General features: G+C 38.3%; 1 protein-coding gene across 1 annotated transcript in view; it reads right to left on the bottom strand.

Moving 5' to 3' along the window:
- Positions 1-23857, bottom strand: part of Dclk1 (doublecortin like kinase 1) — a 320710-nt gene that overhangs the window by 4969 nt on the left and 291884 nt on the right. Inside the window, exons 15-16 of the mRNA XM_034636480.2 lie at positions 23376-23456; positions 12846-12959 (exon numbers count right to left, since the gene is read on the bottom strand). Coding sequence (XP_034492371.1) covers positions 12846-12959; positions 23376-23456 — 195 coding nt within the window. The remainder of the gene's footprint in view (positions 1-12845; positions 12960-23375; positions 23457-23857) is intronic.

Genomic DNA, 23857 nt, shown 5'->3' with positions numbered 1-23857 from the left:
CAATTGAATTTTGTAGCCCCTGAATACAGTCCAGGAATGAACAATTCAGCAAGAAAATAGAATATATAAATATATACACTGTTATATAGTTTTGGGGAGATACTGTCATTAAAAATGTAGTCCAACTGATACCCCCGAAGCATTTAAAACATAATTTGTCCTCTGAAGGGTTGCACCACAAACTTAAATTCTGGGCCCTTTCAACTTTTTCTGACAAGCAGTCTTACTCTATATTAATCACAAAAAATTTCCAGATGTCATTTTTTTTAAATTCAGAGGTACTCTACCATTGAGCCAGATTCCCAGCTCTTTTTATTTTGAGATAGGGTCTCCCTAAATTGCCCAGGTGTGTACCACCTATCTTTGTAAAGTGAGTATGTCTTCAGGGACAGGTTTGATGTTCCATTAACACTTCAAGACTTCCTAACAGGTTTCTTACTTTATTAGTTATTTTGTTCATGGCTTGTAGCTTTGGTGGAATGGGCATGCATGAACTTGCGGTAGAAATCTCAAGTGTCTCCTCTATAAGTTACCACTTCATTAAGAGTTCCTGAGAGAACTGAAGACTGTGTTATCACATTTTGGTGCTAATTATCACAGGTTAGAGGGGAGTAAGAAATCTCTTGAGATTCTGGTGTTGGCCGGTACCACCAAATATGAAGCTCTAACCTAGTTACTTTAAATATGTATGTAATTGTGACCACTATGCTGTGAAGTGGGAAAGAACTAGTAGTTGATTAAATGGCATGGAGAAATGAACTAATATAAACCTGTTATACACAGGAGAAATGCTGTATATGCCTACCTCAAACTGTAAGCCTTTGACTATCAAAAGCCCCTGATAACTACTAGAGCAAGTGTGAAATTGAATTCTAGTAAAATAATGCTGGTAACCTCAGCCTGTACTCAGGTGGTCACATGCATGGAAGTCTTAGAGAAATTAATATCCACCATGTTTCAGTACCTGCTATAACGCCAGGCATACATAAATAAAAGGCAGTGCCTGCCTAACCAGGAGATTTATTCCAACAATAGATCTACCTAATGAATTTGGCCAGTGGCCTGTTCTGTTACAATGAAATGATGCTATCTTCCACACAGTGCTTGGATATTTTAAATCCTTGTTTCCTGATATTAAATTTGGAAATTAGCATAAATTCACATGAACTATCCATCTGGTATATCCTATGTAATGCTAAAGGGAAATTTTAGCAATACAGGAGGAAGGTCAGGAAGGAATCAAGAATATGAATTGCAGCATTAGTTTTGTGTTTGCTAGTCGGAATCACCCCACATCTCCATAATGCTTGTCTTGTCGGGTAGCTTTAGTTTAATCCCCTTGGAAGCAGCAGTAGGTAGTAGTCAGGAGAATTAGCTTTTTGTCCTAGCTCAGCTAATTATGTGACCTTGGACTTGTTTTCTAACCACACAGAGCCCCAGTTTCCACACCCATAGACTGAGGGGGCGGGGCTATCACTCATGATCTCTAGGGAGACGTTCACCTATGAAATTCTATGCATATGCTTAATATCACCATCAATCTACCATAATGGGTTACGTTTTTCTCTTAGCAAACAATAGGCCTTAGAGTCTATGGATCAAAGATATTTCTGTTCTGCAATACAGGCAGGATTCACAAGGGATGTACCTCATTTTAGTTGTGAGGCAATGTTTTCTGTCACAGCAGTAATTATTGTATTTAAGTAACTGCATTTTTCAGAGGCAAACGTTGACTGCTTTTCCCTTTTTGCTTTTCTTAATTTATTGCTAGCCATCACAAATAGTCTTCATTTCATTAATAAAAGAACATTATTGTGCATTTTGCCTTTTAGCCCATCCATTATTCATACTACCTAGGAGACTGAACCGGGGATGCAGCTGCTGGGGCATTAATCTCAGGAACCCTCTCCTTTGCTTACCCTCACTCTGTAGGGACTCAGTTACAATTTGCTTGCCATTTTGGAAATGTTTTGCTTGCTAGTAAAATTAAACTGACAAATCGATTGAAATATTCACCTTCCTCATTTTATTGGGCTTACTGTCATGCTTATTGCAGTTCTGTTTTGTTTTGCTTTCAGATCCTTTTGGGGCCTTGGCAGGATCTGCAGAGTATCTGGAGACCTGGCATGGATTTTTCCTAGAGTAAAGAAGACCATTAAAATGACAAGAGGCAGCCTGTGTGGGATGTAGTTGAGTTGCCTTCCATGCTACTTTGTAGGTATGACTCTCTTAAATACTATTCCTCATTTTCCTGGGAAAGCTGACCCTGTGCTTCTGTATCAGCAGTCTCAAACATAGGCTTCTTCTGCTGAGCCAGTTTTTAAGAGAATCCCCATTAGCCCAGGTCTACACTTGGGATTCTGATGGCTTCCCATCAGAGTGTTACAGTCACTTAGGGGTTAAACTCAGGGCTTCAGTGGACAAAATTCATATATGGCTTCTGCCTGGCAGCCCATTCTTTCCTACAGAAGCCAGAAGCTAAGCAGAGCTCTCATGGTGATTGCTCTTCTTCATTCTAGTGAGGTAGAAACCACAGGGATTGTTTGTCTTAAGAAAATCTATAAAAATTTAGAACTTGTTTAGCAGGTGACAGAATAACTCCTTTTATTGCAAAAACAAATTTAGCTTTTCAAAAGGCTTACTTCTGGGTTGGTAAAAATGGAATGTTATCCTAGAGCATCTCATGTGACTTGATTGCCCAAATTTTAAAGTATCCCAAACCTTTCAAAACATATCTATCCTGAAAATCAGTGGAAGAATAATCCCATCTCTGGACAGTTCAACATTTCAGTTATTCATTTAACAAATATTTAGTGAAAGCCTATTCTGTGCCTGGCATTCTTCTGGGTGGTGGAGATAGTTTTAGCAAGTCCAATGAGTGATCTAATGGAATAAGCATCATTACGGGGGGGGGGGGGGGGGGATCTTTACAGATCTTTACAGAGATCATTACAGAGTTGGGAAGATCTTTCTAGGAAGGGTCAGATAGTTAATAATTTAGGCTTTCAGACCATAAAATTCTCTGATACAACTATTCAACTTGGCTACTGTAGAGTAAAAGCAGCCACAGGCAATTTGTATATGAATGTATGTGGTTGTGTTCCAATAAAGCTTTATTCATAAAAATAGGCAGTGGCCTAGATTTTGTCAATTGTATCCTAGAGGAGAGTTTCTCAAACTTACATCTCATTGGGAATTTTTGGTTCTGGATACTTTAAATGAAACTTAATGTTAAAAATTCTCATGAAAAATAAAAGTTGCTCAGTAATTTATTCCAGTCAGAGCATTAAAAAAAAAATCATGATTCTATCTTAGTCACACATTCTTTGATCTTGAGAGAGATCAAGTTTCTCAGGAGACGGCCTCTACTCTAGAGTGGATAATTTTTTTTTTTGTTTTTCTTGGAAGTGAGGAAAACACAAAGCTATCTTTTCTGAGTTATTTTTTGGGCTGGGTCTGTGAAGACTTTTGTGTACATACAGCCCACCATGGATTTGGAAGCCAGATAATACTCTTCTCCTGTTTCTAACTGGGGGAAATTGAAAATCAGAGAAAGAAAGAATATAACTTGCCCAAGGTCACTCTGCAGGAAGCAGGGCAGACTAGATCCAAACCCAAGGCTTCCTAACACCAAAGCCACAATCTTTAAATTCTTTCCCACATATTCACACCTGAGAAAATCTGAATCACATCAATGAGTTTGATAAGGAAATTTTGCAAAATATGGCAGGAATGAGTATGTAGGAAAGAATGTAGATGTTCACTGCTAAATCAAAAAGAGGGAAACCAATGTCAAAGTTATAATACCACATGACAGTCAACCAATAAGGAATCATCAAGAATCTCAGGAAAGTGTATACACTCTCAATTCAATTTATACCCAATGAATAAAGGAATGCCATCGAATTTTCTTATTTCCAGTTTCAAATACATTAAGTTAAAAATAAAGATTCATATATGTTGTTGGAATCCCCTCCAAAGGGACCTCTGAAAACAAAACAAAATGAGTCAAAATTACACCTCAAGGAGCAATCCACTTGTTTGACTTGGTAAAACAACACAGATGACTCACTATTCCCTTGTTTATTTCAATGACTGTTCACAATATTGCAATAGGCATAGGACTGGCTCACCTTTTAAACTTCCTGACTTAACTCATTCCTGGGTATCAAGGTACAACTGCAAGACCAATCCTCATTATTTTCCTGAGACCTCTCTTTTGCAGTTTGAGTTTATAAAACTTAATCTATGCTTTTTTTTATGTGTTAAGCTTAACATCACCCGCCTCTGATGCCACCACCTTTCTGATACACAGGGAGCCTCAGAAGGTCATGGTTGGGTGATCAATTCCTTGCTGGAACAGAGGCATCTACATTGCAGTGCACTCAGTGGAGAACACCTTCTTGAGGCCCAGGTGACTTGCCACCAAGCAGCCTGCAACACAACATTGCAAAGTTCTGTGTGCATTGGGGGCTGCTGGCCAAGGTTCACCCCAGAGCCCTTCTCATACCATGTTGCACTTCCTTCCTAGCTTCCATGGGAACAGTTCTTTTAAACCTGCACTGAGTGAGATGCATTTAACTGACCCCATTTCTTTTAACAACCGAGCATGACAGCATTTAATAGCCTTGCAAAGATGGCACACGGCTGCCACCGCTCTGCCTCATTACTCACTGTTTCAGGATAGTGCTGAATCCAATATGCATCCAATATGCACATTGTAGTCACATCATGCCTGGGAACCCAAGTACCCTTTTGTCCTAGTTCACCTCCCCATTTCATCTTATTTAGCATTTTTAGCTTATGTCTTGTTTTGATATTTGCTTTATTTCATTGGGTTATCCCATTCTGGCTGGTGCCCTGCTCTGTGTGCTGAAGATGCAGAATTCTTTCCTGCATGTTGTTGGCCACACCACCTGCCACAGTGACAGCTTCAGCTGAGAAAGGTAGAAATGCATGTGACCGTGTGCCTTTGGATAAGGACACATTGTTTAGGAAGAAGAAAATGTAACAGAATTAAATGCTTTTCAATGGTTTGCAGCAGAGGGGAAAATGATGGTTTCATGGGCCCTGGTAGTGTGGAATAGCCCAGTGAACGTGTTCATAGGTCAGTGTACCCCCTGGATTCTGGTGACAGGACTAAAATCTCCTGGATAAATGAGTCAACCACAGGATGTTTCTCCCTAGTTGAAGTTTGCAAGCAGTTAGGAGGTGGGAGGATGAAGGAGAGAAAGAGGAAAATGGACCCCCACCATTCTTCCACATTATTAAAAAGTCAATTAAGGGGATCATGCCAATTCTGGGCACCCCAAGGAGATGGTTTTCCCAGCCTATTCCCTCATGTGGGCTGCTTTGTGAAAAGCAAGTGCGATTCCCAAGAGTTCTGCTCAGGCAGTGAGAACACCCACAAGCCACTTGTAAACACAATTGGGGAGCAGGGCTGTTTGCCTATAAGGATTGTTTATGTTAGAAAGTTGGCTGACACCATGGTTAGACAAATGCTCCCACTTCTGTGGAGATAAAAGGCAAGCATTTGCCAACAGTGAGGAGTGTGTTCGTTCTGCGGCTAAATGGCATTATAAAACTTCCTAATTAAGCATAGATGCCGATGAGATTTTAGCATCATTTCTCCAATTTAGTTTTACATACTGGGTGCGCTGTTCAGTACAGCATTAACTATAAACATTGTTGTTACTGCCCCCAGCTGGAAAACAGAGCAGTTTATGTGTGGAAGAATAAAGAGATTATCTCCCATCTGCTCCTGCCCATTATTCAGGGAAATGTCATTTTGTCGGCTGAAGGGAACCATCACTAGGATTTTAGTTAAATGGCCTTTTTATATGTGGCTATGAGTATTAATTATTATGTTTACTTGGTATTTTGCTCCCATCCTTAATCCTACAAATTTAGTAATTTGATTTCTAGAGATTTATCTGTTTTTTGAAATTAGATGAGTTTAGGTGTATAATTTTTGTTGCTCAAGTATGCACAATTGTCATTAGATATACTGGATGCCTATTTTTATTTGTATATCAACTTTACACATATATTTCTGGTTAAAATGCCTGAGGCTAGGAGACATGATTAAAAAAAAGGGTGGAGTATAGTGTGATTCAATTTATATAAAGTACAAACCAGGCAAAGGTAATTAATGCAGATAGACTCAAGGGTCAATGTTTATCTCTGGGGCAAAGTGACCCTCCTGGAAGGGTCTGGGAAGGGTGATCCTGAGGTGCTAGGAATGTTCTATGCTGTGTTCAGTTTGTGAATCTCCATTGAGATGGGCATTTTTTTTTTTTTTTGCCAAATCATGATTAATCCACCCTCCCCTTCAAAAAAATAAAGAATAAATAAGGTTCTTTCTCCATCTATAGAGCCAGTTTACTTAGGTAAATAAAAAGGTGGATGTGCAATTTGTAGGTGCATATCAATCCAAAAGATACAAATAGATACAAATGACTTAAAGATGTCTTAATGAAGCCTGGGTGTTTTCTTGCTTTAAGCAGATTTGGGAGTTATCATGATGGTAGTATATTTCAATAATTTGTCTGAAGGTGCTCATTTCTGCTTTCCTAAGTCCTTTTCGTTGAGTGCTTAATTATATAAAATTAAATTTTAAAATTATACATATATATCACATATTTATATTTTTTGGTAAAATTTGACACACTAATTTATGAAACTGCCAGATGACACTATATTTCTTCCAATAGGCTCCATTGTTTGGGGAAACAAATGCCAAAACCAGCAGAATTTTTCTTGGCAAACACTAAGATTTAGAATATTACCTGGAGATGATTTCAGAGACATTAAGATGGAGAAGAGAAGTTCCTTAGAACTTCTCAGAGTTCATTTCTCAATCCATCAAAAACCATCCTGCTTGTGGATAACTTAAATAGACACATTCAATGCCCCTTGCAGGAAATGCTAGGGCCATTGACTGGAATAGAAAATGATGGGATAAAATTCTTTAACCCAGTTAATAAGAAAATCAATATTTCCCATAGACTCTTTTGCTTGAGCAGATAGGCCAGCTAAATAATCTGACAGTTACAAAATATTGAAAAGTGAATTCATGCAATAGCTAATACACAGAGGGATTTCCAGGGGGGAAGAGAGGTAACAATAAAACAAAAACAAAACAAAAAGGTGGAGAATTGGAAAACACAAGCTTACCAACACACACAATGCATTCTATAGCCCACTGTACTTGGAGGCGCTTCTACTACTAACGTGGAAATGCATTGTTTCATCCATCTAAGAAGGTCAAGGTTGGGCTTGATGACTTTAAAATGACAGTATACTTCTATAGAACATACACTAATGTGCAGTTTTTCTTCTATTTGTTAAGGGACAGAATAGCACTGAAAAATCATTGTTTAAATTAACAACATCAGGCAAATGCTTTGGCATCAGCACTAAATATACTGTCCTTTTAGCCATAAGGGAAATTGATACTGAGCATGTGCAATGGAAAGAAAGCTGGCAAATGTCAGTGTGAATAATGGGTGAAAAAAAGGAATGAGGGGGTGTGGCATCTCAATCAAGATTAAAATGAAACTGATAAAGCAGCATATGGACTGGATAACAAATCAAAAGCATGTTTATCCACTGAAGGAACTGGTTAATGGAGACTGCCAGCACGTTGCCATGGAAACACTGACTGTTGAGCTGCACCATCTCATACCTTATCCAATACATTCCTGGTTGTTGGTAGTAGTCCAAAGACCCTGATCTCTTGATGGTAAACCCGTGGTCCAGCTGAGCAGAGAGAAATGGGGCAACTCAGTGGATCAACATTGTGCTAAAGAATTAAGACTCCAGACCAAGCTGTTCTTCATTAACTACATAAGTATATAAAGTGACGATGTCTCTTCTGCAGGATAACTAGCTAATATCTTAAATCTGCACATTGAAAACAAAAAGGCAAGAAAAGACACTGATCCCTCATGAATATCTTGGAGGCCATTTTGTTAGAATAAATCTAGTTTGTCAAACAAGTTTCCGAATGTGCATTTAATTGGCTTCTCGATTTCAAAAGTTTTAAACACTTTTTCATATTTCCATAAAATAGAAAAGCCTTTATAATTAAGTAAAGTACTGAAATCAGCTTTAGCCACCTAAGAGAAAGCAGAGTGGAACTTCATCCTGCCCCCCAACAGTAAAACCCCATTAGGTTTAAATTTGAGGGCTTCATATCTATGAAATTAAAGAGAGAAAGAATCAGGTTTGAAAACCCCACAAATCACAGCAATTTGGATTTCTTTAAGAGTTGGTCTTCAAAAGCAGAGCTACTCTTAAAGGTGAATCCTAATTACATTTCTGAACTAAAGAGATAAAGTATAAAACAGTCAGTAATTTTTCTCTATGAAAATAAGGCAAATAAATTGAAATGAAAAATAATTTTCACTGTATATTAAAAAGGCATATGTACAGTTAAGTGCTTATGATTAACAAAAGGTACAATAATTAGAAGAACAGGGTAAATTCTCAAAATTGTTCACCTGGAATAAGATGTTAGCCTTTGACTACCTGGGAATAAAAGGTTTAATCTCGAAACCTGGAGAACAATAATCATGCTGTACGCCCACTTTCCCATTTTGCCCGTGATAGGATGCACACATTTCTTTAGGGAGAGGCCCATGAATTCTTTCAAGTGCTGCGCTGGTGTGATGCTCATGACAGTTTCTACTTCTAAATTCACAAAGGCATTTGCAAACCATGCCAGTGCACGAGGCATTTGAACTAAAAACTGCACGGAGGACTCAATGCTCTGATTAGACACTGGGTGATCCTACTGTTCATGGAAAGCATCGTGAGGTTTTTCATCTTTTTTTCAAAATGCATATCTCTTTTTCTTCAGGGAAAACAAAAACAAAACAACAAAAAATCGAAGGACACTTGCTTTTAGGAAGATGGTGTATGCCTCTGTTTTAGGCCACAAAGATGGCTACAGAGTAACTGGTTCTCCATTGCCATCTACAGGCAAAATGCCATATAACAGGGCACAAGGTCTTTTCAAAACTAAGCTTTTTTCAGTATCACAATCATATGCATGCTGATTAGAATGGATTTGTTCAATTAGACTGAAATGCTCTATTTGCATGAGCAAAATGCAAAATAAGAACTTTAAAGCATTAGGAAAATTATCGGTTAAAATAATAAACAGCATTAAATGGAGAAAAATAAATTGGAACTGACATCTTAGTCATCGGTTCTTCATCAAGCTGAGCAAATCTAATAATGCCTCCCTCTCCTCCCTCAGCTCTCAAAAGTCCACCGTTAAAATGTCATCTCTAATTCCACTTTATGTCTATAAATTGCATTTTAATAACCTTTTGTTTCCCTTTCTCTGGGGTGTGTGTGTGTGTGTGTGTGTGTGTGTGTGTGTTTAAATCTCCCAACTACTGGGAAAGGTAGCAAAGGGACAATGGAGTCTTTCTAAGAGGCAAAATGCTGCAATTCTAAGGATAGCCACGGGTCTCCACCTAATCACATTGCTTGACCCGATGTCAGAACACCTTTCCTCTTTTGGAAGGGACCTGTGATCCCTGGGAACCTTCAGCTGGTAATTACTCCCCGAGCCAACTTGAAGCCCTCATGCGAGCTTCATATAAAGTTATCATTTGTGCTTTCTTTGGTCTTAATAATGTAGTAGGTGGGAAGCAGAGAAGGAAAATAAAAATGACAACATGAACAAAAACACTACAGTTCAGACCATAAGCACATGTTTAACTACGCTCGCGTCATAAATTACATCCGTGAATCGAGTCTGTCTGTCATGAATTTTTTTTCTTTTTTTTATTTTAAGAGAGAAAAATTGTCATGAATTTCCTTATAAGTAGGTAGTGAGGTTTCTAACCAAGGAACAAGAAGTAGATCTTCGTAAAGACTAATTTAATTGTTGATTGCCAAAAACAAAAACAAAAACAAACTGACACTATAATCTAAATAGTTTGAATTTTTTTCCAAGGGTGTACATTATTTCCAAAAAGTTGGTCCCATGATAGAGGCAATCTAAAATAAAATACATAATTTTATAGTCTCCAGGGAGATCATATATGCTAGGGAAAAAATTCTGTCTGAATGAAATCTACATTGAAATCAGCTTTTTCTATCAGATAGAAGTCACGACTGTGTTATATTAATTATTGAGCTTCTTATGATGTGGACAAACCAATAATTGTATTGAATTATTAAGCTGTCAAATGGGCTTCCTAGGATACACCATTTATAAAGCATATTTCTTCTACCTTCCACTTATATTCTGCCTCACAACAGAATATTGTTGTTCAGCAGCCATACTTAAGTTTGAAATGAGATATTATTTAATGCCAGGGTTCCTTTTTCTTGTGACAGACCCATAACAATTGGTCTTTGCCATTTAAGAATGGAAACATTTTTATGGGCTTATCCAACATTATTCTGAAAGTTAATAACAAAGGCAGCCCGGCTGGCTGGGTTTCTATTTCCCAGCCCCACCCTGGGACTCATGACCTCCCTGGGGTCTTTGTGGAGGGCAGGGATGTTTATGAGAGAAAAGCACCTTGGAGAAGGTGCATAAATTCACGTAACATGGCAGATCAGCTTCTCGGGAAACAGCCTCTGAAATTTACATTGATATTCTCTTGAAATATTAATGATAGCAGTTAACATGTGAATCGCGTCAAAGAGCTGACAAAGGCCCTTTATAAGATACATTTCTCCAAAAAACAGCCAATTAATTTGAATCTGAGTCAAGTTGATAATTGTCTTTTAAAAAGTTGGTAGGTGCTGAACGTGAAATAAGCATGAGACAAATGTGTAACTTAGCATTACACAGGCCACCTCGCGGTTTATAAATATATGACCGATTTGTGCAGTTTCTATGGAAAACATGTTAGTGACAAACTGAGAAATTTGCATTCAAAACTGCATTCAAAAGTGATGCAATCATACTTAGGAAACAAAAATCAGTGGACTTTTGATTTTCAAATGCTAACTGGGATGTTTTGAGAGACATTTAGATGAAGTTTTAATAAACTTATAGATATTAGGTTTCAGAATTTATTCAGGTTTGATTAAAATAAGATTTTCCCCTCAAGTATTTGTCCTCTGTCAATTGAAAAACTGCCCTGAAGTTTCTGCCCCTAGTCGTTGTAGGACTCCCAGAACACTGCGAACAGACCATTATCAAGCAACCAAGGCAAACTCAACCGAAGACTAATTGAAATAAAAGACCAGGAAAAAGGAGAACAAAAACAAAATGACAGAGGTGGCGAAGGCACTCTCTCTAGAAGTGGTAAGCTCTGAGTAGGAGCAGAGGAGCAGTTCCTTTCATGGACAAGCGTGCTGGCAGCCCATTCCAAAAGAAAATCGTGGACATCTGGAATCAAACACTTTGGAATGGACTCATATCTTGAATGAACAATGAAAACAGAGCTGAGGTGGTTCGATTTAGTTGAGCATCATCGTGAGACTGTCACTGGCCAAAATTGACTGAGCACTGGCTGGTAACAAAGAACGCTGACCATAAATGGAAGACAGTGGAGGACAATTTGAGTTTTCTTAGAAAGAACTAAAGAGAGGGCAAGAAGAACCCCTTGAAATTTTAAAACCTCAGCAGCACTGAGGAGCATCTGAAAGAGTGTGGATTCTATTTAGCACCATCTGTTTGCTCATATGCCAGTTACCCACACACATGTAACTCACTTTTGAAAAGGTTCAACTGAGAAACATGGAATGCACAGTGTACCACAGCAAGTGTGCAAGCATTTGTACCATTTGCAAATTCTGGAAGCCCATATGAAACATTTAGTAACCCAGATCTGGGATTGATTATAGCATATAGGTTCCTTATTTATCTTTAGCTTTATTTAGAGCTTTAGCAAAACCAGAAAGGAAAAGAAAAAAGAAAAAAAGAAGAAAGAAAGAAAATAGAAACACCCTTAGAAGGAGTTAAACATTCGGTATTGCTCATGAGCGTGAGGAATGTTGAAAAGCATAAATAATTTCTAAAAATTTGACATCGTGTCTTAAGTTCTTTGTTCAGAAAAGCAAAAAAGCTCAAGTGATTTCCACATTGAATATGCTATTAAAATTTACATACTCTGGAAAAAAGGAAATTATTAACTCAAGCAATCTGGGACTTGAATATATTTACTTTAGAATATGACACCAGGAAGTATGAGGTTTCATTATTTCTTGGCCCAATTTAATCTTTGCCTAGAGCAGCTATCAAATTGCATGTAGTCTATATCTGCAGGTATAGAACAGAAAGAAAAATGGGGGCGGGGGCGGCCATATGCAGCAGCATCAATAAAATGGTAAATGGTAAAAGACTTCAAATTTTAAGAACAGAAATTTCCAAGGAGTAAGACATCATGACTTCATTGGGTATTCACAGCAATTCAGTCTTATGGTGCAAACTTCTGATGTATTTTTCTTTAGTATAAAGATCTGTGGTGTCCCAATCTCTGCCGGCTATGTTGTCTCTCTCAGCTTCCCCTCCCTTCTAGGTTCTGGAGAAAGGACACAGTGAACTCTCTTTTTTGAGACCCAAAAAGTTTGCATTGGCACAGAGTCCAGTGTGGGGGAGAATTTTTGCTTTAAAAAAATAAATTGTGAAATTAATATATACTGCAAGGCACCCTGGAGGTGCTGGATAATGATGAGATGCCCAGGGAAATGATTTTGCACACACACACACATATATAAACCCCATACCTCCTCGTGTGCATTAAGTGGGTAGAGCTGTCTAAAGAAATGACCTGTTCTGCTGTTTCTGGGTGGAATCTCCTGAGTAATGCCTGTCTCTTAGGCAGGTTGCTTTTAAAAAGTTAGAGGTGGATATTTCAGATGCTTACTGCTATGACAGAAACTCCGGCTGCTGTGCTGTTCGGCTTGGGGCCTGTGTTGAAATGCTTCTTTATCTTTCCAGCTACTGACAGCTGATGTTCATTTTCTGGGAGGCCATCATCCTGGAGGGAAAAAAAGAAATAAGAAAAAAAAGTAAAGAAAGGGCAAAAAAAAGATACATGGGGAAACGTGGCCAAAGTCTTCTAGTCCCAGGCTGTGATCTTAGATTTCTGGTGTCAGAAACAAAACAACCAAGGTCTTCCCATGAAACCTTGTTGGAAGTACTGCTCTGAGGTCTCATTCATTTCTATATCTGCCCTACAATTAATTTTCTCTGTGTCATCTGATCCTCAGAGGTATGTTTCTAAACTTAGAAAAACATCTAAATTTAATCTAAATCTTCTGATCTAAATTTGAAAAATAGACTTTCAAATTTGGCTCAAGGAACTATGTTAAAGAAAATGTTAATCCATTAAAAAATCATAATCATCTGCCTATCTGTTTTTTCTCTCTCCTAACCCATCATTTAGACCCCAAACCAAGGGAACTGGCAGACCTGGAATTGTGTATGACTGTAAATAAACTTAGTCTTGTTCCACAGCTACTCAATATCCATTCTAAAAATTCCGGACAGTCTTCCAAGCTAAAAATTGTTCTTTAAGTTTTAAATCCTTCTTGCTGCCTTCAGATCATCTGTTATTATGACATATTCCATATCAGAGCTCATTTCAACTAAGGCTTCTGCTTTCTGCTGGAGCCATATATGACTGAGGCTGGAAAAATTGCTTTCCTGCACTAAATACTGTTAGAATAACAATAGCCAGGGTCAAGTGTACACCACCACTTACTAGTTCATGATGAAAAGGCTGCATGGTCCCTGAAGGCAGAGACTATGGAATCCCCAGGTCTTATCCTAGAGCTGTGGCTTAGAGTAGATGCTTAATAAATAATTATGGAGCAAATGAATGAATGGATGATACAGTGTTTATTATTATTATCTGTTGAAACCAGAATCTTGGCAAGACTACCTCATTTTTCTTCTCTCTTTCCTCTCCATTATTTTGCACTTCATTTCTTGGCTCTATCCAGGAAAATACATCTGATCTTCTGCAAGCAAGACACGCTTGCTCTTTTTGCATGAGCTGGTCTCTTCAGATGGGGTTTACTCCTTCTTTCAGTAGTTGGGCATTCACGTATTCAGTGGACACTGAGTGCAAGTTTATAGTGGACTAGGCATTGTGATAGGTGGTGGGAAACTGCTGGTGAGCAAAGAGAATTATGGGTCCTGCTTCCCTGGGTCCCATGTGCCCTCTTTTTCCTTGAAAACTTGGGTCTGAATGAATTTTTTCTCCAATTAAGTATAATATATTCTAATGGCTCTTCTGTAAGCCCTTAATGCTTTATCATTATATCAATTTGCCCTATGTATATTTTTTTTGGTGTTAAGCGATTTATATCTATCTATCTATCTATCAATCATCTATCATCTTTTCCCTTTTGTGCCATTTCTTCTAATTTTTTTTTTTATCTTAGAAGCACTTGGTTCAGTGTCCTGCACACAGTGGGCATTCAGTTTATGATATTCTTGGACTTACTGATTAATGACTAAGATAAATAACAGCATGTTTATTAGGATGCATTTGAAATCAAATCTGGAGGAAGAAGGTTTTCCAGCAATGCAGAGAGAATTTTAAAGAATCCTGTGTTGTGTAAAGAGTTAGAAATAAAGTGAAGACCAATTATGGTGGGTTGATATTTGAGGAGGGAACAGAAACAGGGACATATGTAGCACCTTGTACGTAAAGAGCTATGTTAGGATTGGCAGGATGTGGGAGGAAGAAATGATCTCTGCCCACTAGAACCCTTCAGGCTAACTAGGAGAGAAAGTATGCACACACCATGTCAAGTAATAAAACAGATCAAGATTAAAAAAAAAAAAAGATCTGTCACAAGGCAGCTTCGCCTCATGGCTCAGCTAGAAACCCCAAAGGAATTCAGAGGAGAGAGGACACATTTCCCAATGTGAACACTCAGAACAGATTTCATGAGAGATATGGGATTTGACCTGGTCCTTAATGAAGGGGAGAAGGCTGACAGGCAGAGAGGAGGGAAGGGGATATTTTGGTACATAGCGGGTACAAGTAGAAGCCACTTATTGCTTGCCAAGCAGTAAGTCAACCAGTTTATCTATAGGTAAGAGTTTATGGGGAAGAATAGTGGCAGAGAAAGCTAAAAGAATCGGAAAAGGTTGGACATAAGTAAGGACAAAAAAGATCCAGAGATTGAAGTAGTGGTCTCAATTAGGAAAAATGTGATTTTTTTAAATAAAAGGAATGTCAGTGTAGAGTATGTTTTATGCTACACCATCCAGTTGCTGACTCTACAAATAAAAGAGACGTTGGATGATAATCACAAAGAATTATGTGATCTGGAGTTTTAAACATAAGGACAAATTCAATGGTGTATATTTAAAAAATAGTGGATGAAAAACAGGTCTCAAGAATTTAAGTCAGACAATCCTCTTAGAATTGAATTTGGGGGATATTTGAACATTTGACAAGGCATGAAATAATGCTGGAAGTCTTAAAAATATTAGCATCATGACTCTGGCATGTTTGGGGTTCAGTGTCCTGCACACAGTGGACATTCAATTTATGATATTCTTGGACTTATTGATTAATGACTAAGAGAAGTAATAATGTACTTATTAGAATGCATCTGAAATCAAATCTGGAGGAAGAAGATTTTCCAACAATGTAGAGAGAATTTTAAAGAATTCTGTGTTGTGTAAAGAGTTAGAAATAAAGTGAAGACCAATTATGGTGGGATGATATTTGGGGAGGGAAGAGAAACAGGGACATATGTTTAAAGGGGCCACCCTCCTACAGTGGTACCCCATGGGCCTCACATCCAACATGGTACATTTACTTTTAACCATTTGTTAATAGAGTTCCAAGCTACCTTGAGAAAATTAATTTATATGAACTTGCAATTATTTTGAAAATCATGATCAGGAAGCAGGCAGAGAAAGGTTATGCAAAGGTTAAATGTTAGTGGCCCTGAGCTAAGGATGTACATAAATGATCTCCTTCATCCTTCATCTATCATCTACTATGTGTGTTCTTAGTCCCATTTTGAAGATGAGCAAACTGAGGCTCAGAAAGGTGAAATCATTTGCGCAAGGTCATACAGCTATAAAGTGCTTGAGTCAGGTATCAATCAAATCTGAAAATGTTCATTATCCCATACCACTTTGTTTTCACTAGCTTAGTGTCCAAAAGAGCCCCCTAAGTATTAAGTGAAAATACTCAATGAATCATCTTTTCCATGATGAAAATCACACAATGGTGAGAGGGAATGAAAACTGAATTAGGGGCTTAAAAAAAAAAACAGAGAATATTTGTTTTGAATTTAATGGAGCCTGGGAAGCATCTGAAGATCAGTAAAAGGGCTGCTGAGCATGCCAGGGGAGGTTTCTTGTGGCATGTAGTTAGAAACTTCTATGTCACCTGAAGACTGGGTGTGGCAATGTGACCTAATATGTTGGCTCTAGGATCCTGTGTGCATCAGGCAGTGCTGGATGGAATGAGGTTGCACTTTGCCAACAGAGTGGACCTGTGATTAGTGGAGACTGTTTAACAACCTGGGTGCAAATAAGGAGAAAAGCATTTGGGTTTCCATAGGAGCAGCCTCTATTTGCCCTTTCTGAGGGAGACTCATCTCTTGTTGAAAAATTCCACGCCTGTCTCGCTTCCTGACCATTGGTATCTTTCCCAGAAATTTGCTTTTACCCCGTTCTACCCCCACCCCTGGTCCCCCGTCAGTTCTTGAGCTCATTGTGAGCTTTCCTATCGCCTCACAATGGACTTGGTTATCATTCCCCAGCCCTGTCTTGGTCCTAATCTCCTGTCAAGGTTCATAGCAACTCTTTTAGATGCTGGGGCCTGGAGGTTCAGGCTTCCAGTTTTAAATTCTAGTGAAGGTTCGCACTTCCCTGGGGTTGTTAGTTTATGTTGAAGCAACAAAAGTAACGAAACAACTCTCACAAGTTGTCAGAGATGCTTCTGACTTCATAAATCTGAAAACATTTCAGTGTTTTTTTTCCCCAATGAAATAAGGCATCTCATCTAAAGGAGGTAAAACACGCACATGTGCACACGCATACCCTGGCAACTCAAAAGTCTGCACCATTTCTCAATAAATTTCAAAGGTTTTCAGCATAATTGGATTAAGAGACATAAACAACTGGCTTTGCAAGGATCTAATCTGTACCTGAGCCATATGGATTGATGGCAGAGATTTAGCTAACTTACTGTCTTGCATCCATAAAATAAATAGGGCCATTAAAAACATACATTTTTATATATACATCTTTATCGCCATTATTTAGAAGAGATTATGTGCCAAAAATGTGCTATGAATTTTCTAAACGTGACAAACCTGGCAATATTTTACAAATAGTTAGAGTATTATTACCATACGTTCTGGTTTGGGAGTAGTTTCTGAAGTTTGACACGGGCTGGTTGTGGTTTGAGGTTAGTGGTTTTTGATTTAGAAATTCCCATCTACCACTTGGCAGAGCATTGCAACTGACAAGAACAAAATTAGTTTGCAAAATGGAAAATGAACTCTCACAGCTGTCTGCAGGAGACCCAACCTCCAGGTCTCCATTCTCTAGGGCTGGCTGGGGAAGAGCTGGGGGGAGGGTGGTGGGCTCGGATGTGAGGTCACTCAGTAGAGTGAATTTCCCTTTTTCCTTGGGGAAACCATCTCAGGGGTCATGCATTAGAAAATCTTCCTCCCCTTGTGGATTTGGGTTTTGAATCATGGATCTGGTTTCCAGTCTATTCATTGCCAGACTCTATTATTAATAATATCTGTAGATTTATGGGAAGCATGTCAGTCTGGAGTATTTTACTACCAGAATATTCTGATTCAGTTGAAAACAATTCCAAGTTCATTAAAATGCTCTTCAAGGGCAGTTCTATTTCACCCAGATTGTGCTGCATCTTGGTTCTTGTTAACCATACCCGGCTGCACAGAACCACAGCACCTTGGCCCTCTTCAGCATGAACCTGTGCACTCCTTCAGTTCACACTGCACTTGGGGAGAAAATGCAAAGTAATTAAGATCTACCTTAGAGCAAGGACAGGGTAAGATGCCTAAGTAAGAAGTTTGATGCAGTATTACAGTGTCATTGGGATTAACTTAATTCCTAACAAATTCTATCAGCATAAAAAGATCAATGCATCCAAATTTTTATGTGGGTAGGGCTGATTTTTATTAGTCAGCATGAAATATCCTAGGAGATTGTCCAGGCTCCTTTTTTTTTTTTCCTTTGTCTTTTTCCTTTTGGAATATCTTGGCCTAGCAGTATCTTTTCAAAAGAGCAGGTAGGTAGGATAAAGGAGCTAAAATAAAATGTAAAGACTAGGAGGTAATAAGAAGTGTTGAAATGGCTGCATGACTTGACTTGATATATTCTAACCAGTCCTTCACATTAGAACAGTTTTTCAAACTTACTCTCACATTATAATCACCTTCCAAGCTTTGAAATTGCTGATGCCCAGATGCCAGTACAGGAAAATCAAATCAGAATCCTTGGAGGCAAAACCCAGCCATAAGACTTTGTGCTAGAGACTCCACTGAGCTTTATGCTAAACTCCTTTGTGCCTCAGTTTTCTCATCAGCAAAATAAGAAAAATAATTTGAGATTAAAGAGACTCCTAGAATTATAGCAATCCAGAGGATTAGGAGAATAAAACAGGCAAAGGCGAGTTGGTATTCTGAAAACAAAAATGCAATCAAAGCAAAACATTTGAAATATGATAACAATGATAATTTGATCCTTATTACAAAGAAGAAATTTTGTTTTGGCAATGTCTATTCGGTTTGTGGATTTATCACCAACCTACATTTTTTTCTTTTTTGGTACTGGAGATTGAACTTAGGGACACTCAACCACTGAGCATGTCCCCAGCCCTATTTTGTATTTAATTTAGAGACAGGTCTCACTGAATTGCTTATTGCCTCGCTTTTGCTAAGGCTGGCTTTGAACTTGAGATCCTACTGCCTCAGCCTCCAGAGCCACTGGGATTACAGGTGTGCACCACTGTGCCCAGCCCAACCTACATTTTCTTTCCAAAAAGCTTCAACAGGGGGCAAGTGACTCAACCTTCACCCTAATTCATGGAATGATCTAGATATATCATTGCCTATTTCACTTTTATATGTGCCTAAATCCTATGGTTCTCCACTAGATGTGTAATAAGGTTAGTAAACTCAGCTGAGACAATGTCTGTTGGGATTTCATAACTATATTAGATAAGTTGTCAGGAGAAAGAAAAGCTGATAATGTCCACATAACCTACATGGAGCTTATGGCATTCAAGCAGGATAATTTTTTTTGAGTGAGGGGCTCTCCTCCTTAATCAAGCTACTCTTAGGCCAATACTGATGACAATTTGCATTTCTTCAGCATGTGACAATAGGTAACAGAGTTGCTGCTCTGCTCAGACTCAAATTCTTCATGCATTCACTAAGTATCTATGTTGGTGCTGGGGCTTCAGAGTGTCCTCTCGGGCCCTTTAAGTATATGATCCTCTCTCTATCCTCTTTAGAAGCAGAGAAGTTGATCCGGTTTTCCCTATTCCACAGGCAGGAAAACAGGTTTGAAGGAAAGAAACAACTTGCCCCAGGTCACACAGGTATTCAAGCTCCTTCTGGAAGTCTCCATTCCTTTCTTATGCACTTGGCTGCATGTTGGTGATATCATTCTTTCAGTGGGCTCACCAGAACCATCCACTGAGAGGCCATGCTCATGACCCTTTGAGGCCAAGGATACCAAGAAGCAGGGTGGGGTTTGCACCCAGAGTGTGTTAAAAATAAATGCAAGCTCAGAGGAAGCTCCTGGAATAAGGCTAAAACAAGTGACTTTTGCTGACTTAATTTTTAAAATTCTATTTCCCTTATGCTCTATTTTCTGTTTCATAAGAGAAGTGCCTTTTCAATTCCAAGTGTTCCAGGTGGAAAGGTCATCGTATAAGCAATAGAGAAAATTAGAACTAATGAGAGCGCAGGAAGAGCTCTCTGCCGACCTCCTTAGGGTTCACATAATTATTATTACCTCTCTCCCCCTTAGGGAGTATACTTTGTGGTGATCAGATATAATTTGATTGCCAAATGCAAAACGTCTTGTTAAATGGATATCCTTTTAAATCCCTAATTTATTTATTTTGATGGCCTGGTCATTCCTGTGTTGCACTCAGAGACCTCAACAAATGCTAAATGCTGTCTGTGAAAGCTTACATATTGTTTTGAGACAAAGAAAATAAGCAGTTTTCTGATTTAATTGCTATGTAAAAGTATACATAGAAACTGCCTTCTTTTCAAAGGCAAAGAAGCAGTTTCTACACGAGGCATTCAAAAGGTTTTTTGCTAAAACCAATACAGATATTTTCCCCCCTTAGAATGTAGTCTGGTTGAATTATGTAAAGGGTTATCTTTGTTTTTTAAATCTCCTTGTGGCATTCAAACAGGATCTTTACTTAATGATTATTACTTAAACATTACTCTTGATTTTAGAAAGTGCTTTTAGGGAATCTGTAAGGAAAATCTGAAAAAAAAAAAATAGTAGAAATCCAAGTTCCAGAGGGAGCCATTGAAGATAACTGCCAGCAAGATGGGACCATGTGTGCAAAGCAGGTAGAGGAGGCAGAAAGTTAATGCTAAGAAAATGAGCACCTAGGTTTTCAAAGGTAAGAGCCAGAAGTCTTCTTAATTTTCTTTTTCTACCCTAGTTGGGTTGGGATAATATTGATAGAGCACTATTTGTCCTGAAGTCAAGGTAAGCATTTCTCTTGTTTCTAACTGAATTCTAGACTCCTCATGTATAGATTTGCTCACATTCACAAAGTCACCTTTCAGCCAATGTCCATGTCGGCTGGAGCTGACCCTACTGGACATCTCCTTTCCAGCCTCCTGCAGGACTGAGCTCTGGCATTGTTCCAGGAAACTTCCATGGCAACCTCCCCACAGAGGCTGCTAGGCCAGCCCTGCTCACTGCCCTTAACTGGGCTGCATCAGACATTGCTCCTGAGAGCGGGTCTGGCAGGCAGTAAAAATAAAATGTATTTAGGAATCTAAAATGGCTCTTTGTCACCCATTAATTTCTTCCTTCTGTAGCTCATCATGATTTTTTTTTTAAAGACCTGACCTTTTTTTTTCTTTTATAACTTTGTTTATTTATTTATTTTTTTAAGTATATGGGTGCTGAGGATCAAACCCAGTGCCTCACATATGCTGGGCAATCACTCTACCACAACCCCAGCCCTCATAATGAGTTTTTGAAAGCCACATTTCATGTTCAAGTTTTCCAGTTTATTTTGTGTGGTCATCTGTCTCAGTCTTTCTAGGTCTAATGTGCAATTGGACAAGTTGTGGACCTTGGCATTTCGTTAGTCCATGTTGACTGTCAGAATCAACTGCTGTCCTCAAGAGAGCCTGGAGCTAGCTTGTGGCATTTCTTACCTGAACACCTAAGGGAAAGGCACCATGACAGAGTAAGTTAGTATGGAAAGGTTGCTAACTTGTATTCACAATGACCACAATATTGCTGATGTCCACAATGTGCCCTTATTCAAAATTCACAGTGCTTCATGTTTAACAAAAGGAGGAGAGAGGTAGGACAGTGAGAATACCTGACAACAAATTCTGGCTCTATTGCAAGCTTGGATAGTTGGAGAAAATCGCTCCCACAATGTCAGTGTCCTTATTTGTAAAATGGGTACAATAATATTGGCTCTGCCTATCTCCTTGGCTTTTTACTATACTCAAATAACATGCATCCTTCTCACTTCACAGGAAAAGATAATGCAAAGGTTGCTGAGGCTCCAAGTGATGTCTTGGATGTGATAGCCCACTATCCCAGATACTGAGGGGATTAATATTTTTGTACATCTTTACACCAATTAGAACACTCTGCTCTATGAAAAGACTTAAAGTAAGCCTAAGCTGCAAATCTCGATGCATTCATATTCATTTATATCCTCCTGTCATATAAATATAACCTTGCAGCGGATTGTGAAGAATCACATGCACACATAAAACCTAGATCCATGGCCACCAAGTCAGAGAACATGAATACGATCCCAAGCTCCTGATACCTCACATGTTGGCACCTCACCTTTTGACTGTGCTTGCAATCATGGCTTGTCCTCCATAATTAGTTACTTTGGAAAAAAAACACTTGACTGCCTGCCAAGATGACAATTCAGAGGAAGAGAACATTTTGTTGCCAGATCATTCATGCAGTAGCCTGGCAACATTGATATCAATGAGCTAACAATTTTATGAATGCCCATTTCTTTTGGTCTGTATACATATCTATAACCAAATCTGTCATCTGTCTTCTCTTCTGGTAGGAAGAACCAGTCAGTTTCAATGGGAATAACATCTTCAAAAGTTAAAGGAAAGATCAACTTTTGGAATTACAAATATATAGCTTGCAATTGATAAAAAAATGAAAATAAGTTAATATTTAAATAAATTTCATAAAAATAGTTCTAATAGAAAAAAAAGCATTATTCATGTTAAAGCATCAGTAGTCCTTTCTTTGACTATGATCTTAAAATTTAAAGCCAGATTTCTTAATTAAACATTTTATAAAGTCACATTTTAAAAACACTAAATTTTCACTTTGACAAATGAAAGGAAAAATGGATTTTACCTAATCTGCAGACAGTTAGGGAGTGTCCCCATCTGTCAATGGGGATTACAACAGCAGCTAGATTAGTAAATTATAAAGTTGTGGGGAAGAACACAGTTAATGTATATGAGGTGCATAAAACAGGACTGTCAGACTCCTGAAGTTGAGCAGTCTGTGTAAACTACTATTATTATTTGTCCAAACAAATTGTATCTATCAGTTGTAGAGAGACACGTGGTCAAAAAAAGAAAAAAGAATGAGACTGTTCTGGAAAATTCTTTCCTAGCTAAAGAAATGTCACTAGACTCTTGTACTCAAAGGACAGACATAGAAGCAGCAGGTTGGAGCTCTGAGAAATGCAGAGCTTCAAACCTGCTGCATTAGTAATTGTATTTTAGGATCTCTCATGAGGTTTGTGAGCACACTCAAGTTTAAGAAATACTGCCTGGAGTGCTCCTGGGTACATGTGTAAACCCCCCTGGAGTCATTTGTACGTTGGAAGGAAGGACACAGTAGTAGGACTGATTCAGAAAACCTGCTCTGTCTTACTGATGATTATTCAGCTGCAATCTGGACCATAGAAAGTAGGTTGTGGGGTAGGGGATGTGAATCACCTGTCCCTCTCCAGTTAGAAGGCGTCTTATTGGAATCAAATGAAATGGACACATCAGATACCCTCAGGGAACGAATGTAGGATTCTGTAAATGGTCTGGCTCATTTAGGGGAAGGAATAAACTCAAGCACTACAGGAGGCAATATCATTAGGAAATCTGCAAGCAGTTTTTCAAAGGCAGGCTAGGTGTGCATAGAGGGAGGAAAGTAAGTCACTTACATTAACCCAGGGATGCTCAAGGACTTGCACAGCTGAAAATCGCTGATCCACATTGACCAACAGCATCATGGTAATGAGCTCCTGTGAAGGGGAACATTAGACTCCATTTATTTGTCTTTGAAGGTGAAAAGCTGGGTGTTTGCAAATATGGGCTTTCTCTTCCTTTTGGAAAAGCATTTGTAAAAGCCCTTAATCTGAATTATATCAACTCCACTTACCTGCAACTACCTGAATAACATCTTCAAAAGTTAAAGGAAAGATCAACTTTTAGAATTACAAATATATAGCTTGCAATTGATAAAAAAATGAAAATAAGTTATGAAAATAAATTTCATAGAAATATTTTTAATAGAAAAAAAGCATTATTCATGTTAAAGCATCAGTAGACCTTTCTTTGACTATGATCTTACAATTAAAAACTAGATTTCTTAATTAAACGTTTTATAAAGTCATATTTTAAAAACACTAAATTTTCACTTTGA

This window comes from Marmota flaviventris, chromosome 4 (genome assembly GCF_047511675.1).
Source record: "Marmota flaviventris isolate mMarFla1 chromosome 4, mMarFla1.hap1, whole genome shotgun sequence".
In the NCBI taxonomy this organism is placed as follows: Eukaryota; Metazoa; Chordata; class Mammalia; order Rodentia; family Sciuridae; genus Marmota; species Marmota flaviventris.
This window is presented reverse-complemented; position numbering and strand designations above follow the sequence as displayed.